The sequence below is a fragment of the Camellia sinensis genome, chromosome 1 (genome assembly GCF_055761805.1).
Source record: "Camellia sinensis isolate YWXY chromosome 1, ASM5576180v1, whole genome shotgun sequence".
In the NCBI taxonomy this organism is placed as follows: Eukaryota; Viridiplantae; Streptophyta; class Magnoliopsida; order Ericales; family Theaceae; genus Camellia; species Camellia sinensis.
This window is the reverse complement of record NC_138961.1, coordinates 168,501,311-168,518,214: the sequence shown is the minus strand read 5'-3', so window position 1 is coordinate 168,518,214 and position 16,904 is coordinate 168,501,311. Positions and strand designations below refer to the sequence as shown.

The 16,904-nt window shown below is 40.0% G+C and overlaps 1 protein-coding gene across 1 annotated transcript; it reads left to right on the top strand.

The window, feature by feature from the left end:
- Positions 1-4,040: 4,040 nt before the first annotated feature.
- On the top strand, positions 4,041-5,625 carry LOC145799238 (E3 ubiquitin-protein ligase ATL6-like). The gene has a single exon (XM_082888779.1). It carries the CDS (start codon positions 4,242-4,244, stop codon positions 5,322-5,324), a length of 1,083 nt encoding a protein of 360 aa, XP_082744905.1. The 5' UTR covers positions 4,041-4,241; the 3' UTR covers positions 5,325-5,625.
- Positions 5,626-16,904: the final 11,279 nt, after the last annotated feature.

The following is a 16,904-nucleotide window of genomic DNA, read 5'->3' as shown; positions in this document are numbered from 1 at the left end:
AAAATGAAAGTGACAACAGGGTGTGAGTAATATAGTGACAAAACTGTATAATTTTGAAGTTTTATATGCAGTTTAATATGAAGTTATATGTATTTTGTTGGTAAGAGTTACGAAACTGTATAATTTGACAGTTTGATTTGCACTTTATAATAAGTTAGCTATTTGTTTTGAGTAGTGGTTAAACTGTGTAATTTTGCAGTTTCATTTGCATTTTGAATAAATTTAGATATGTTGCTTGTATAGTGATGAAATGAAACACTATGATGTTGCAGTTTTTATAAGGAAACAGTATGAACAATAGGAACAGCCCATTGTATTTTGTAAAAAACAACAATAACAACAAGAAGATTAAAAATTCAAAAATAAGAATAAGAGAAGCCAATATTGAACAACAAGAATAAGAATAAGGTGTTGAATGTGTAAAAACAGGGATTTATGTGCAAAAACAGTGTTTAGAATGTTGAAAAACAGGGGACTATATATATATTAAAAGAGGGTTTATACATTTGGAAGTATGTAAAATGTGTATATAAGAAATATTAAAGAATGATGTACAAATGTGAAAAATAATGAATAGGTGAAGAGAGATGTTACTTTTTTTCCCCATTTTTGTGAATCGGAAGTCAGGAACTATGAAATCTCTTCAGAGTGGTGATGGTTCTTCGTGTTGTTGAGAGTCGCCGATTGGAGAATATGAACGGCTTGGTGTTGTGTTGAAGTTGAACGGTTTGGTTTTGTGGTTAGGGTAGGGTTTCAGAGAGAATGGAGTCGAACGGAGGAGAGATGGAGGATTGAGAATGCGATTTCGAGCGGCGGAGATGTAACAGTGTACTGATCAGACTGAGATGATTGTGGGTGATGAAGATGAACGGTTACGTTTTCTGGTTAGAGTTAGGGTTTCAGAGGGGATGGAGTTGAACGGAAGAGAGGTGGAGGACTGAGGAGTCGATTTCGAGCGGCGGAGACGTGACAGTGTAGTGATCGGACTGAGATGATGGGGACGTGGGAGATGGTTGCGCGCGTGTAAATTGGATGATATATTGTGGGTATTTTCGTCTTATTGTTAATTTGAGGACTTAATGGAGTATTAAATTTGTTTTGGGTCTAAATGGGGTATGATATGTTGGGCTTGGACCTTTGGGTCAGTCTCCGTAAATAAAAACAAAAACAAAAAAAGAAGTCACATATAAAGCATTTATTTCAAAATTATCCCACTCAAATGCTATTTTCCCTAAAATCAAATCCCTTCATTTTGCTAGTAAAAAAAAAGGGGGAAACAGCTCAATGTTTATTAAAATAAAATAAAAAATTATGTAGTACTTCAATTGGTTTCGTAATAAAAATAAAAAATAAAAAATATTTATTTTTTATTTTTATATAATTTTATCTTTTTAAAGAGAAAAAATAATTTTTAAAAACTTTGAAAATATAATTTTATATTTATTTTTGTCAAATAAATTTTTGCTTTAATAAAGAAGATACAATTTTTTTTTTTTTTTTTTTTTTTTTAGAGAGAGTGAAACCAAACATATCCAAAACATGGGGCTTTTTCCAAATTAAGTCCCTATACTAATTTTTTAAACAAAGCCTAGTTTGGCCGAATTTCTCAAAATAGGTTGAAACGTGTTTACAAAACACGCTTTCAGCATGTTTCTAATTCAGGCGCACAAAATAGATAAAATCATAAAAGCGTGGCTACAAAACACTCTTTTAATTAAAATTTTACTAATTATCGCATCAATTTAACAACTAAAAAAACTTATATAAAAATTCACTTCCCAAACACCCACTAAATGTGGTTGAGAAACACGTTTATGAAAACATGATTTGCCAACACGTTTTTAACTTTTTCTTTACAGAAAGGGATTGTATCTATACCTAGAAGGTTCCATTTGTTGTTTTATCATATAAGTTGTGTACTAGTCAAGAATTTTATAGAACTAAACAAGAAAAAGTTAAGGGTAAATTACACTAACATCCCCTGAGGTTTATATTTATTACAGTTCCACTCTCATCTTTTGAAAATTATATGTCCCTCCCCAAAGTTTAAAGTTTCATTACAAATTATCCCTCTCACTAATTTAATTTTTTTAAATACCAATTTTATCTTCACTGGGTAAATTACATTGACACCCCTTACATTTTAGAAATTACAATCCCCTCTCTAAGGTTTAAAGTAGCATTACCAATTCCCCCCTCGGTTAGTATTAATTGGGGGAAAAAAATTCATTGAAAAAAAAATTCATTGGAAAAAAAATTAATTGAAAAAAAAAATTTGTTAGTAAAAATTTTAAATTTCTGTTTAAAAATCAACGTAAACTCATTTTTTGAATTTACATTTTTTCCTCAAATTTACAAACTAAGACAACAATTTATAAACCAAAAAAATTATCAAACAAATTTTTATGACAGTTTTTTATATTTTTGTAAATGTAAATTGAAAACTAAAAATGAAATAATTACCAAACAAGTCTCAGATGGTAAAAATGTCGTAAAATTAACAAATAATTAAATAAGTTACCAACGTAAGCCCCTATCTTTGCTTATTTGGTAACTATTTCGTTTTTAATTTTCAATTCAAAAATGTTTTAGAACTCTAATAGGAGTTCTAATAGAATGTGGGTCATATTCTGATGTGATATTTTGATCTTATTTGTTTTTATTTTTTATTTTTTTTTATTTTTCACCTCATTAAAGTTCAATTAAAATTTTAATTTTAGAGGGATGAATCATAACCTCAAATAATTTCAAAACTTGCAAGTAGCATACATACACATAATATATATAATCTCCAATGTTGTTCAACACGTGTCACAGTACCATCCCCTGATGTCACGTCTCTAAAATAAAAAAATAAGTTTTAAAAAATGTGAACATATAATTTTATTAAAAATGATTTTTCTCCCAAAAAATTATTCCCTGAATCTCTTGTTTTTTTTTTTTTGTTCTCTCGTTTACATTTGAAGAAGAGGAAGGCAAGAGAGAGAGAGAGAGAGAAAGAGAGAGGAGAGGAGAGAGGGAAACAGAGAGAGAGAGAGGCCCCTCCATTCCGCCGTTCGTCCAGTCGATCGTCTCAGCTCGTCCGCCTCTGGCTCTGCCTCTGCCTCTGCCTCCGCCCGACCGCCGTCGCCTCCGCCCGACCGCCGTCGCCTCCGCCTTTGCCTCTGCCTCTTTCTTCTTCTTCTCTTCTTCTTTCTTCTTTTTCTTTCTTTCTTCTTCTTTTTTTCTGATTGAACAAAAAAAAAAATTCAAAACGACGAAACGACATTATTTTTTAATTCGGAGGGATTCGGGGCCTTGATTTCGAGTTACCAATCACTTCTATAATTTTATATTTATTTTTGTCAAATAATTTGTTTTTTAATAAAGAAGATTCAATTTTTATTTTTTGGAGCGTGAAACCAAACATATCCAAAACATTCAAAACTGCAAGTAGCATACATACAGCTAATATATATAACCTCCAATGTTGCTCAACACGTGTCACAGTACCATCCCCTGGAGCAAGGATCCTCGGCTGCCGTTTTCGGCAGCCCCCCAAAACGACGTCGTTTTGGGGGTGTTTTGATTTTTTTTCTTCTTCCTCGTCGAGCTCGACAGAACCAGAGGGGAGGGGAGGGGAGGGGAAGGAGAGAGAGGGGGAGGGGAAGAAGAGCCGCCGGTGGGCCGGACTGGAGGGGGCCATAACCAGTGGGAGAGAAGGAGGAGGAGGAGGCGGAGGCGGAGGAGACGGCGGTGCTGCGGTGCTGCGACGGCCGGGGTGAGGCGACGAGCTATGCTGCGACGGCCGGCGTGAGGCGACGAGCTACGACGGCGACGATCGGACCTCCCCCTCCCTCCTCCCTCTTCTCCCCTCCCCTCCCCTCCCCTCCCCTCTGGTTTTCCCCTCTGGTTTTGGATCAAGAACGAAGAAGAAGAAAGAAAAAAAAAAAAAAAAAAAAACCCCAAAACGACGTCGTTTTGGGGGGCTGCCTGGTAGGGCTGCCGGGTAGGGCGGCCGATGATCCAAATTCCATCCCCTGATGTCATCTCTTAAATAAAAAAATCTTGGATTAGGATGAATTAGGATCCTCTAGTCTTTGCCTCCTGCCACCACGAAAGCCAGAGCTTTCATTCGTCGTCCCCACTTCCTTCATATAAAACGCTCCCTTCTCTCTCTTCCCGCACTTAAAATCAAATCAAAAAACATATCCTTTTTTAAGTTAAATTCCCGGGATGAGCATCCATTACATTTCATAGCCATGACCAATCACAGCAGTCGGATCATTGCCCACACGTTTCCTTTCACTGCACTTGCACCTGCACCTCACAGTAATGCAATCAATCACGCCCACGCGCCACTACTCGCACGACTGTTCTTGGCGGCGGCGGCACCACCTTATGCGGCCGCGCAGATGAGTTTGGGTTCTCCATCATCTTCGAATTCTCCTTACACCAACTCCGATTCGTCAACGGCGATCGTCATCTTGGTCCTTGTTTGCGTCATGTTCTTCATCTGCGTCTTCTCCATCTACATCCTCCACTGCATCAACGACACCGCCACGGAAGCAAATTCCGTCAACTCCATCGCCGCCCGATTGCGGCGGTTCCCGCGCGGCCTCGATCCGAAAGTAATCGAGTCGTTCCCGATTTTTCCCTACTCGGAGATCAAAGACCACAAGATCGGCAAAGGAACGCTAGAGTGCGCGGTGTGTATAAACGAGTTCGAAGACGACGAGACTCTCAGATTGCTTCCCAAGTGTGATCACGTGTTTCATTCTGAGTGTATTGATGCTTGGTTGGCTTCTCACAGCACTTGTCCTGTCTGTCGAGCGAACCTCGTGCCCACTCCGACTCCGACTCCGACTCCGACTCCTCCGGAGAAGGTAAATCAATCGAATGAATCGATTGATGAGCACAATTTCAGATCTGAACTCAGTGAAGTAGTACAAAACGAGAATCAAATTTCAATTTCAGTTAATGTTGAAGAAGAAGAAAATCAAAACAGAGATCCGGAAGCAAGTGAGTTTCCAAAGCAGAATCGAGAGCGAGTGGCGAAGTTTCAGAGGTCGCACTCGACGGGTCACTCACTGGTTGGACTCGGAGAGAGCTGCGAGAGGTACACGCTGAGGTTGCCGGAGGAAGTGAGGAAGCAGATCGTGATGAGTGGGAGGCTGAAGAGGACCAGGAGTTGCATCGTTGTTTCGCCGATGGAAAGGGGTAGTCGGGGCCGGCCCGATTGGGTTGGGAGGTTGGACCGGTGGGTTTTTAGCGTGACGCCGCCGTTTTTCTCGAAGAACAACCGTTCGAAGGTGGGGGTTGACGGAGACGTAACAAAGGTGTGACGTCTGTGAAGACGCAGTTTGGCTGTCTCGCCGTGAAGGGTGACGGAGTTGAACAATTAGCGGCTCCCCTTCCTGTTTAATTTAAGGGGGATGCACCAATAAATCCCAAATTAATAACTTATGCACTGTTTAGTCCTAAAAATTTTCTTATAGACTGAAAGGTCTTATTACAATGTTAATAACATCAGATACAATGTTAATAACATCAGAGTCATGTTACAAACATTGGATTTCAAACATCTAATGTTCATCAAATTTCAATAATGTTTGAAAATATAGGATGAAAAACATCTAATGTTCATCAGATTTCAATAAATTTTGAAATTATAGAATGAAACATCAGATCATTTACATCATTCACATCATGTTGATGTAAAAATGGGACTAAATGGAGCATAAGAAAACTTTTAGGACTAAATGGTTCAACGTTTCAAAAACTAGGACTTATGGGTAAATTTTCCTTAATTTAATATAGTATTTATTTCATTAAAATACATTTTTTATTATAATTTTTAAGGTAAATTACAGTTTCACATTAGTCCAGTTGGCAACCGCAGTACCATACAGCCTACGTTTGGCAAGCTGGGTTTGGAGTTTTTTTTTTGTTAAAATAATTATAAAAATAAAATAAATTTTTTAATCTAATAAAATAAAATATCACATTTAATTTATAGGAGTGAGTAACGGATATATCAATTTGCCAAAATCGATCAAACCGAACCGATCCGTCGAATTTTGGACGAATGCATGATGACGAGCGGATGGTTGCGGATTAATTTTCTCTAATCCACCAATCTGGCGGACGGATGACGGATTTGAGATTCCTTTGGCCGCAACTGAACTGTCAAACCGCGAGCATCCCTAATAATTTGTAAGACTTTGTGTTTTTAGTTTGTTTAAATATGCTGTTTGTGTTTTCAATTAAAAAAGAATTTAAATATTCTGTTGAAAAAAAATTTTCAACTTGAACATCTTTTTTGAATTGAAAAAAATAAACGTATTATTTATCTATATTTTTTAGTATTTAAATCTATATCTAAAAATAATAAATAGAAAATATGATATACGTTGGTTGATTTTTGTTTTCAAAAACAGATATAGATGTAACAATATAGAGACATATAATCTCTACTACTGCTCTGTTCATAATTTTGGTGGTTTGAATTGTTTTTATATTTTAAGAACCATATATTGTAATACTTTATATGGATGAGGCATGTTGTGATTGTAGTATGTAGATGAGGCATGCAGTGATATTCTAAAGTTTCAAACTTTCTTGTTTTGGATAAGGCATACAATGATTGTAATATTTTTTTAAGTCATTGACCGTAATAGTTTCTTCTTTTTTTCTTTTTCTTTTTTTTTTTTTTGAGGAAGTGTACAAGTTGAATTATGTTGAAAATTTATAAAATTTTAAACCGTCAAACCGATTTGCATCCATCCGCCAAACCGCCAATCCGCTCAATCCATATCCGTCGGATTGGCGAACAGATGCGGATTGATTTTCTCCAATCCGCCAATCTGGCAGGCGGATAACAGATTAAAGGTTCCATGGCCGCAACCGACCCGCGCTCACCCCTACCAACCGATAATTATTACATTCTTTCTCTCACAAAAAAGTCAAAAAAGCCACAAGTCCTTCCTAAACCAGGCTTTTTAACCCCAGGTTAAAAGAGTCAAAAAAAGTCAAAAAGTCAATCCATTTTCCAAACGAAGCCAAAAATTTAAAAAGAAAAAGAAAAAAAGAGTAATGTATAATCTTAAAGCATCTCCAGTGCATTGCTAAAATAGTTGTTAAAGCCATAGTGAGTGTTTGGGAAGTAAGTTTTTTTTGTAGGTTTTTTTAGTTGTAGGATATTATTGGAGAAATTTTTTTTGTGTGTTTAGGAAGATAATTGGGTTTTTTTATGATTAGATGTGATGTTGGTGAGAGCAAAAAGTGAAATGATTATAGGATTTGATGTGATACTTTGCTTGGATTTATTTTTTTTTATTTTGTAACCAATTTGTCTTTTAGTGAAAAAAAAATCAAAAAACTATGTTTCCAAACAGCGCCTATGTGACAACTTGAGCAAAAATGACTTCTCCAATAGCATGCTATAGCAGCTGCCAAATTTGACAACTGGTGACAAATTTGGCACCAGCTTTGGCAGCTGCCAAATCTGCTAGGTCATCCAAAAACCAATTGCTTTCTTCATTCCCTTTTATTAGGTTGGGCCTTTTCCAGAACAACCCTACAAAAATGTTTGGAGTTTTATTTTATTTTATTTTATTTTTTTTTAAATCAAAATTCACCATTTTTTTTAAAAAACATAATTCACCAATTTGTTACTTTAAGGTGTGTCCAAAAAAAAAAAAACAATATACCAAATTTACCAATTTCTTTATACAAATTTGGCAAATTTTTAATTTTTTTTTATTTTTTCGGTTAACAAAATTCACCAAATCTCAAGCAAACAACAACAATCTCATGCAAAGATCTCAAAATCTGAAGGAAATTTAAATAAAAAAAAATACCTAAATTTCAATATGCTTAAAAGTTTGGGTTTGTGATATGCGATTTGCGAAGAGGGTTGTGAATAAGGCTTCTTCATTTGCGATCTGCGAAATATCTCCATGATTTGTGATATTTGTTTTCATCTGCTTTGTGATATGCAAAGAGGGGTTTGTGATCTTTTATCTCGTCGACTGATGTTCACTGTAAAGAGATGAAAGAGATTGAGAGAAAGAAAGAGGTGGGATGTTGACAACCGAGATGAAAAGAAAGAGAAAGAAATATGAGGGTTCTTTGGGGGGGGTATTTCAATGTATTTTTTAATGTTAATTTATTTTAATTTTTTATATTTGTCTAGTCGGGTAAAAAAGTTAATTTTTTTATTATTTATCAAAAGTTATTTTTTAATTTTGCAATGTCATTTCTTTTTTAATGTAATTTTAAGTATTTTGTATTTAAATTTATGGGTGAATTATATTTGGAAATTTTTTAATTTTTTTCATTTTTTATATTTGTCTAGTTGAGTATAATGTAAATATATGATATTATTATTTTTTTACAAACAGTTGAAAAAAGCTCACAAGAGACAAAAAAATAAACAAAAAATCTATATTCAAACAACACTTACAAATTTAGAGGAAAAATTGGCTGAGATTTGCCAAAATAGTATGTAACTATTGGAGCACCATTGCTATAATTTGATAAAATAACACTATTCATTATCAAATTATAACAACGGCAATGCTATTTTAGCAAATATCATTGAAGTTGCTCTTAGCATTTAAAAAAAATAAATTTTGAACCCTTAGTTTAAATTCAAATTCAGATTCAAATTTGCATCCAAGCTCAACCCAATTGTACCAAATACCCACAATTCATCTTTTCCACTTGTATAATGACATCTCCAACATTTAACCAAATTCATCACCAAAGTTAAATTTGATGAAAAAATATACTTTTTTGGTCTCTTATGGTTTCATCAAACTTGTATCAAATTAAGAACATCTCACATCTTTCATCAAACTGAGGATGTTTTGCACCTTTAAGCAATTTACTATGCATAGGCGTTGAGTGTGGACCCATCGGACAACCGGCTGAATGTCCCCTGAATGACCACCTCAAGACATAATTTGTGAAAAATTTACATTGATCAGTCAACCTTTAGTCGGCCACCTCTACATCTTTTTTTGAGGAAACAAACTCAGTGAGGAAAAAAGTGAAGGTTGAACCTTTAAGCTACATAGTTCAACAAATGAATTTCCATGCTCATTGTTCATACAAAATAAATGAGGAGTTCAGCCACCGAGAGCTTTAAACAGAATATTGAAAATAAAAATAGAAAAGTGAAGAACTGGACAAAAAAAGAAAAGCTTGCAGGTCTTGCAGCAAAGTTTCTAATTGAGCATGTAAAATATAGAAATTAATTAATCATATATATTGACATTATCAGATTTCATTGATATTTAGTAGTCGAGAAATGAGGCTTTGGAATTGTAGTAGGAGCCAAGAGAGGCCTATTCAAATTTTGCAATTTGATGTTTTACTAACCATGGTCTTAGAGTGAAACAATAACAGAAACAAAGATGGAAAGAAAAAGCAAGAGTGAGAAATTGGAAGTAAGTAATGGCGTGAAGTGAAGAAATAATTGGAAAAGGGTACCTAGCAAAGAGGTAATTAAAGAGGGCAGTTCTGGCGCTTCTGACGTGAAGATTACTGGTGAGTGAAGGAACAAGGCGAAGGAGCATCGAACTTGTCCTCCATCATCAACAACCGTCTTCTTCTTCTCTGTAGGAGGAGGAAGAGGAGAATTTACAGATGATGCTGAGATTGAAAAACTCAATCTTCTCCGAAAAAGAAAGAATACTCTGTTGTTAAATGTGCAAATTGACCATACAAGCTTGAAAGTGATATAGCCAGTTTCACCAAGACTCCTTTCATTATAGTTGCTGGTCGATCGACCGGTCATCCCCTCGGTCGACTTCTGTTTTAATGATAACTACAAATTTACCATTGGAGTGGTTGGTATTAGATAAAGGAATTCGTAATTTTTTTTACTCAGATTTGATGAAATATTTGTTTGGTGTGTATTTCTGAAAATTTTTTGGGAAATTTTCTCTACAAATAAGTTTTTAAAAGTAATCAAACCAAACAAATTTTCCCAAAAAAATTTCTCAAAACTTGTAAACCAAACAAATTTTCCAAACAAATCTCTCTATCACACACATCAAATCAATCACTTTTTCTAAAACTCTCTCTCAAAATAATTTTCCAAAACATCTTTTGAAAAAAACCAAACCAAATAACTTTTCATATTTTTTATCTCTAAAACACATCTCCCAAACACAAACCAAACATACCCTTAGTGAAGCATTTGAGATGCCATAACCCCTTCTCTCTCATCTTCTTCTCCTATTATTGGTTGACCACTCCATTCTCAAAATCACCATTAAAATTTTATCTTCTACTTGAACAATTATCGACTTGCGTTCCTGTTTAATTTGATATAGTATTTATTTATTAAAATACATTTTTTTAGTTATAATTTTTAATGTAAATTACAGTTTCACATTAGTCCAATTGGAAACTGCAGTACCATAAAATTGAAAAAAAGAAAAGGAAAAAAGAATGAGGGATACTTTTAGTATTTTAAGAAATAAATTTTGAACTTTGACCTTTCAATTTAAACTCAAACTAGCATGTCACCCATACTATACACAGGATAAAATAATATATTATTTATTAAAAATATGATAATTATATATTAATTTTTTGTATTTTGTCTCTCATAAATAAAATTTTATATATGAGTGTAAGATTTTTGTTTCAAATGTTCCTTTGCTATAATATATAGTATAGATAGATTAAAATTGTTGTATTGACAATTAACAATTAACATTATGCTTTGTTATTAAAAAAAAAATGACATAGTTCTAGTACTTCACTATTTTAGAATAAAAATATATGAATTTAAAAAAATTGTTATATTGATTTTTGAAAGGAAAATAATAAAAGAAAATTTAAAAACTTAATGAGTCAGAAATAATTATCGTAATATGTAATTTAAAATATCAAGAAAAAAATTAAAAATGAATAAAGATTTTAAAAAGATGTGAATAAAATTAAAACTAATGCCATATTTATTAATAAATATAATTTTATTTGGATATCTATTTATACTTTAACATGCTTATTTAAAACAAATATAAGAATAAATAAAAATATTAATAATTTTGAGTGTTAAAATATGATTTTGTAGACTTGCTATATTAACTTTTGGAAGGAATATATTGGAATTGTTTTACAAAAATTGAATATTAGTCATTGACATGGATAGGCCTATAAGGCTTACAGCCCACAGCAAACAACCCCAAACCCATCGCTTGGGACCCATAGCATAACCCGGCTGGCAAAGCCCAGGACAGCTGGAGGCCATCTGGGCATGGAGAGCCAATGACATTCGGGCACATGGCAGGTGAAACACAGGCCACATCAGCAGACAAAGATTTGCAGAGTTATTGCCACAACACATCACCATCAATGCAGGCCATCACAGCATTTATTACGACAACACCTCCCCGTCGGAACAGAGCCCCCTCACCCTGAACAAGGTAAGTTACGGCACAGGCTTTCGGCGGAAGGGGCACGTCGCAAGGGATAGTGAAATGATTACCAAAGAATATAAGCAAGAATCGAAGACAAGAGGAAGGTTAAGCTTTTCTATCTCTCTCTCTATATATATTTCCTTCTTCCTCTACTGATTTGCTCGCCGGAGGGTTCACTGGGGGACTACCCCATTCCCCTTTGGACTTGCTTGCAGGTCATCTAGTGGAATCATCCGCCTGGATCGGAACTTGAAGAGCTTGGACCAGCCCGACCCATCCACCCAGGACAAACTGCATCATCAGTTGGCGCCGTCTGTGGGAACTTGTGGTTTATTCGTGCGTTAGTTGTGTTCACTATCGCCGGAGCCCTCCTTTCTCCCCGTTACCTTTTCCTCTCACCCGTCCAGGTGTATGGTCATGACTAGATCCATGGCTTCTCACCATAATATCGCCGATCACCAAACAGACCATCCCCATCCAAACAACCCACCACAGTACATCATCGAACTTACCAACAGCATTAACTGCATGGCCGAGCAAAACCAGGCACTGATCAATGCTTTACTCCCAAGAAACCTCCCCGCTCCACCTCCAGATATTCCACCCAACCAAGAAAGAACCCCGGTCCACACTGCTCCACAACCCCCTCCGCTCAACCCAGAAGGTTTACAACCTCCTCCTCCTCCACATATGAGCCTACTACCTCCACCCCCACACCCGTCAGTCGTGGCACTAGCCCCTGAGGGGGAAGCCAGCAGCGTCCAGCCTCCATTGACCGACCATGGCGACAACATTCCCCTCTGGGACACTGAACTCCGAGCTATGAAGCTCCAACTACAAGGGGTCATGCAGAACATTCAGCACAAGCCCTCAGTCACCACCAACTCGCCTTTTGTTGCCTCCATCCGGGACAAACCATTGCCCGCCAAGTTCAAAATGCCCACCATTGACTCTTTCGATGGCACGACGGACCCAGTCGAACATCTGGAAACCTACCGCACCCTCATGATCCTCCATGCTTTCCCTGACGAGATCATGTTCCGAGCTTTCCCCGTGACACTGAAGGGATCAGCTCGGTTGTGGTTTAGCCAGTTACCGGCGGACTCCGTCTCCACCTTTCAACACCTCAGAGACTCTTTCCTGAGCCATTTTATCGGAGCCCAGCGTCAGAGACGCCCAGCCACCCAACTCCTTAACATTCGTCAGACCGAGGGGGAGTCACTCCGCAGCTTCGTCACCCGCTTCAACACCGAAGCCCTTCAAGTAGCGGAGAACGACGACAAGGTCATCCTTACGGCTTTCATGGCCAGCCTACGGTCGTCCGATTTTCTTTTCTCCCTCTCCAAAAACCCTCCAACCACCATGGCAGCCCTACTATCCAAAGCCCAGAAGTACATGAATGCTGAAGATTCCCTGGCCGCTCGGCAGGAGCCAATCACTAAAAATCCGACCCCTAGAGACAAGAGGAAAGACTCAGAACCCAGGACCGCCCAGTATAATAGCCAAACACCCCACTATAATGACCGACCCCACCGAGCCGACCGATCGGCTTCGACCCGACCGCCCGGTCGGTTCGAGCGGTACACACCACTCAACTCTCCCATGGAACACGTCCTCAATCAGATCCAGCGGGACTACCCCCTCAAGTGGCCCCTGCCTTCACGAAACCCTTCCAATCAGAAAGATCAGTCCAAATACTGCCGTTTCCACCAAGACCATGGCCATACCACCGACGAGTGTATTAACCTCAAAGATCAGATCGAGACCTTCATACGTCAGGGCCGCCTCAGCCGATTCACAGACACCCGCCCTCAGCAGAGGCAAAGAACCGACCTTCCCAGGAACAATCGCCGGCATACACCACCCCAGAACCAAGCCCCACCTAACCAAGGCCATGATCGCCCACCGCCACAGCCTCGACCTCCAGGCAATCCCCCTCCACCAGTCCGAGAAATTAGAGTCATTCAGGCGGCCTTGCTTGCGGGGGACCATCCCGCTTGGCTCAGAAGGCAGAGCTCAGAAAAATAAGGCAGGGCTTAGACAAAGCAATGGCGACGGTGGGCTGACCTTCCAAACAGTCAAAACAGTGGATCGAACCCATCACCTTCACAGACACCGACTGTGTAGGAGTCCGTTACCCACATGATGACTCCTTGTCATTTCCGCCATCCTCTCCAACTACAAGGTCAGACGAGTTCTTATAGACAACGGCAGCTCTTCAGACATCATCTTCCTCAATTGCTTCCGCCAGCTCAAGATTGGGGAAGAAAGCTTGTCTCCTCTCCAAACCCCTCTGGTCAGTTTCACCGGCGACCGTGTGACCTCCATCGGCTCCATCGATCTACCTATAACCATTGGTGAACACCCGAGGTAGACCACTAAGTTGCTCACCTTCCTTGTGGTCGACTGCCCCTCTGCTTACAATATCATCCTTGGCCGCACAGCCCTAAACGCCTTCCAAGCCATCACATCCACCTATCACCTTGCCATCAAATTTCCTACCGATCTCGGCGTCGGAACTGTCAAAGGAGAACAGACTGTGGCTAGGGAGTGTTATGTCGCCTCACTCAAAGAAGTCAAGCTAAAAGAGGCCATGATCATCGAAGGGCTTGACGTCTGAGACGAGGACGAGCTGGTCAGAGGAGAACCTGTGGAGGAACTTGTTGAAGTTAACATTGATCCCACCAACCCAATCAAAACTGCCAAAATTGGCAGCCAACTACCTTCCCAAGCCAAGGCTGACCTTACCGCTCTCCTAACCGAGCACAGAGATGTATTCACCTGGACCCATTCAGACATGGCAGGCATTGACCCCTCCTTCATAACCCATCGCCTCAGCATCGAACCCCACTTTCGACCCCACCGCTAGAAGCAACGCATTTTCCATCCGGAGCGCAACACTCTTATAGCCGCAGAAGTTGATAAGCTCCTCGAGACCCAATTCATCAAAAATGTGGACTACCCTAGATGGTTGTCCTACGTGGTCCTCGTCCGCAAACACAATGGCAAATGGCAACTCTGTGTCGATTACTCTGACCTGAACCGAGCTTGCCCCAAAGACAGTTACCCCCTTCCTCGCATAAATCTGCTGGTCGACGCCACGGCCGGTCATCAAATGCTCAGCTTCATGGATGCCTTCTCTAGGTACAACCAAATCCTGATACACACATCTGATCGGGAACACACATCATTCATTACCAACCGAGGTACCTACCACTATTGTGTAATGCTGTTCAGGTTGAAGAATGCTGGGGCCACCTATCAACGGCTGGTTAATACCGTTTTCCATCACCAAATAGGCCGGAATATGGAAGTCTACGTCGACGACATGCTAGTCAAAAGCAAATATTCCTCCGATCACCTCACTGACTTACGAGAGACCTTCGCCACCTTGCGCAAGTACCAGATGAAGCTCAACCCAGAGAAGTGCGCCTTTGGCGTAGGATCTGGAAAGGTTTTGGATTTTATGGTCAGTCAGCGCGGTATTGAAGCTAACCCTGAGAAGATCAAGGCCTTGGTTGAGATGCAGTCACCTAGGACGGTCAAAAAAGTTCAAAGACTCACCGGCCGAGTGGCGGCTCTCAACCGCTTCATTTCCTGTGCAACAGATAAGTGCCTACCATTCTTCGAAGTTCTTCGGCAGACTTTTGAATGGGCAGCTGAATCCGAAGAGGCCTTCCAACAATTAAAGCAATGCATGGCCAATCCTCCCCTTCTTTCACAGGCAATCATGGGCGAGCCCCTCTTCCTCTACTTAGCAGTGTCGAGCACCGCAGTCAGTGCAGCTCTCCTCAGAGAACATGGCTCAATCTAACGGCCGGTCTATTACATCAGTCGGGCTCTCAGGGGAGCGGAGCAGAATTGCCCCTTATTAGAAAAACTGTCCCTGGCCTTGGTCATTACCTCCAGACGACTCTGCCCATACTTCCAAGCCCACTCCATAGTGGTCCTCACCGACCAGCCCCTAAAAAAGGTCATGCAGCAAACAGAACTCTCAGGCAGACTAATGCAGTGGTCAGTAGAACTCAGCCAGTTTGACATCTCCTACCGCCCTCGGACAACAATCAAGGGGCAAGCTGTAGCTGACTTCATCCTGGAGTTCACCAATCCGGCCCCGACCACTACCCCTCCACTCCCACTAACTCCAACAGAGCCAGAAGATCCTCATTCTTGGACTCTCAATGTCGACGGTTCGTCTCGCAGAGAAGGAAGTGGGGCCAGCCTCATCCTCACCTCCCCCGAGGGCAGCTATTTCAAATGTGCCCTCTGTTTCTTGTTTGAAGCAAGCAACAATGAGGCCGAGTATGAGGCATTGATAGCAGGACTCCGCCTTGCCAAGCACATTGGTGTCAGCCACCTCCGAGTATTCAGCGACTCCCAGCTCGTCGTCGGTCAGATGACGGGGGACTTCGACGCCAAGGAAGACACAATGCGAGCTTACAGGGATATGGCACTCCCCTTTGTTCGCCTCTTCAATACCTTCCACATTAGGCACATACCTCGGGCGGAAAACTCCAAAGCAGATGAGATGGCTCAACTGGCCTCTGCTGACCATCCTAATCTCAGCCATGATGTCCGTCTCGAATACCTACACCACCCGGCTATTTCACCTGACCTGCAAGTTGTATAGTTCATCCAAAACAAACCCATCCCTTGGGCATCCGACATTCTCCTATTCTTGACCACAGGGGCACTCCTAGATGACCAACAGCAGGCAGCCAAAGTCCGATCCCAAGCATCCAATTACATCATTGTCGATGGTATATTGTACAAGCACAGTTTTTCCCGACCATATCTACGGTGCCTCAATCCAACTCAAGCAACTTATGTAATGCAGGAGATCCGTGAGGGAATTTGTGGTAATCATTCAAGCGGCAGGTCCCTTGCCCACAAGATACTCCGTACTGGGTATTTTTGGCCAACTCTTAATCAGGATGCAACCGATTTCGTGCTCAAATGCGATAAATGTCAACGTTTCACCAACATCCCCTATGCTCCTCCTACAAAGTTAATCACACTCTGCAGCCCTTATCCGTTTGCCAAATGGGGAATCGACTTGGTTGGTCCACTTCCCACCGGTCGAGGCCAGACCAAGTTCGCGATTGTCGCCATTGATTACTTCACCAAGTGGGTCGAGGCCGAACCCCTTGCCACAATCACCGAGTGAAACACCACCAGGTTTATCTGGCAATCAATCGTTTGCCGATTTGGCATCCCTCAAGCCATCATCTCCGACAACAGCAAACAATTCGATAACGCGAAGTACAGAAAATTTTGTGCAGATCTCCAGATTCAACCATGTTTCTCTTCCCTCGGTCATCCCCAAGCAAATGGCCAAGTCGAGGTCACCAACCGTTCTTTTCTGAAAATCATCAAAACTAAGCTCGAAGCTGCTAAATGCCTTTGGGCTGAGGAACTACCAAATATACTCTAGGCTTACCGAACCACTGCTCGCATTCCCACTGGGGAAACCCCTTTTCGCTT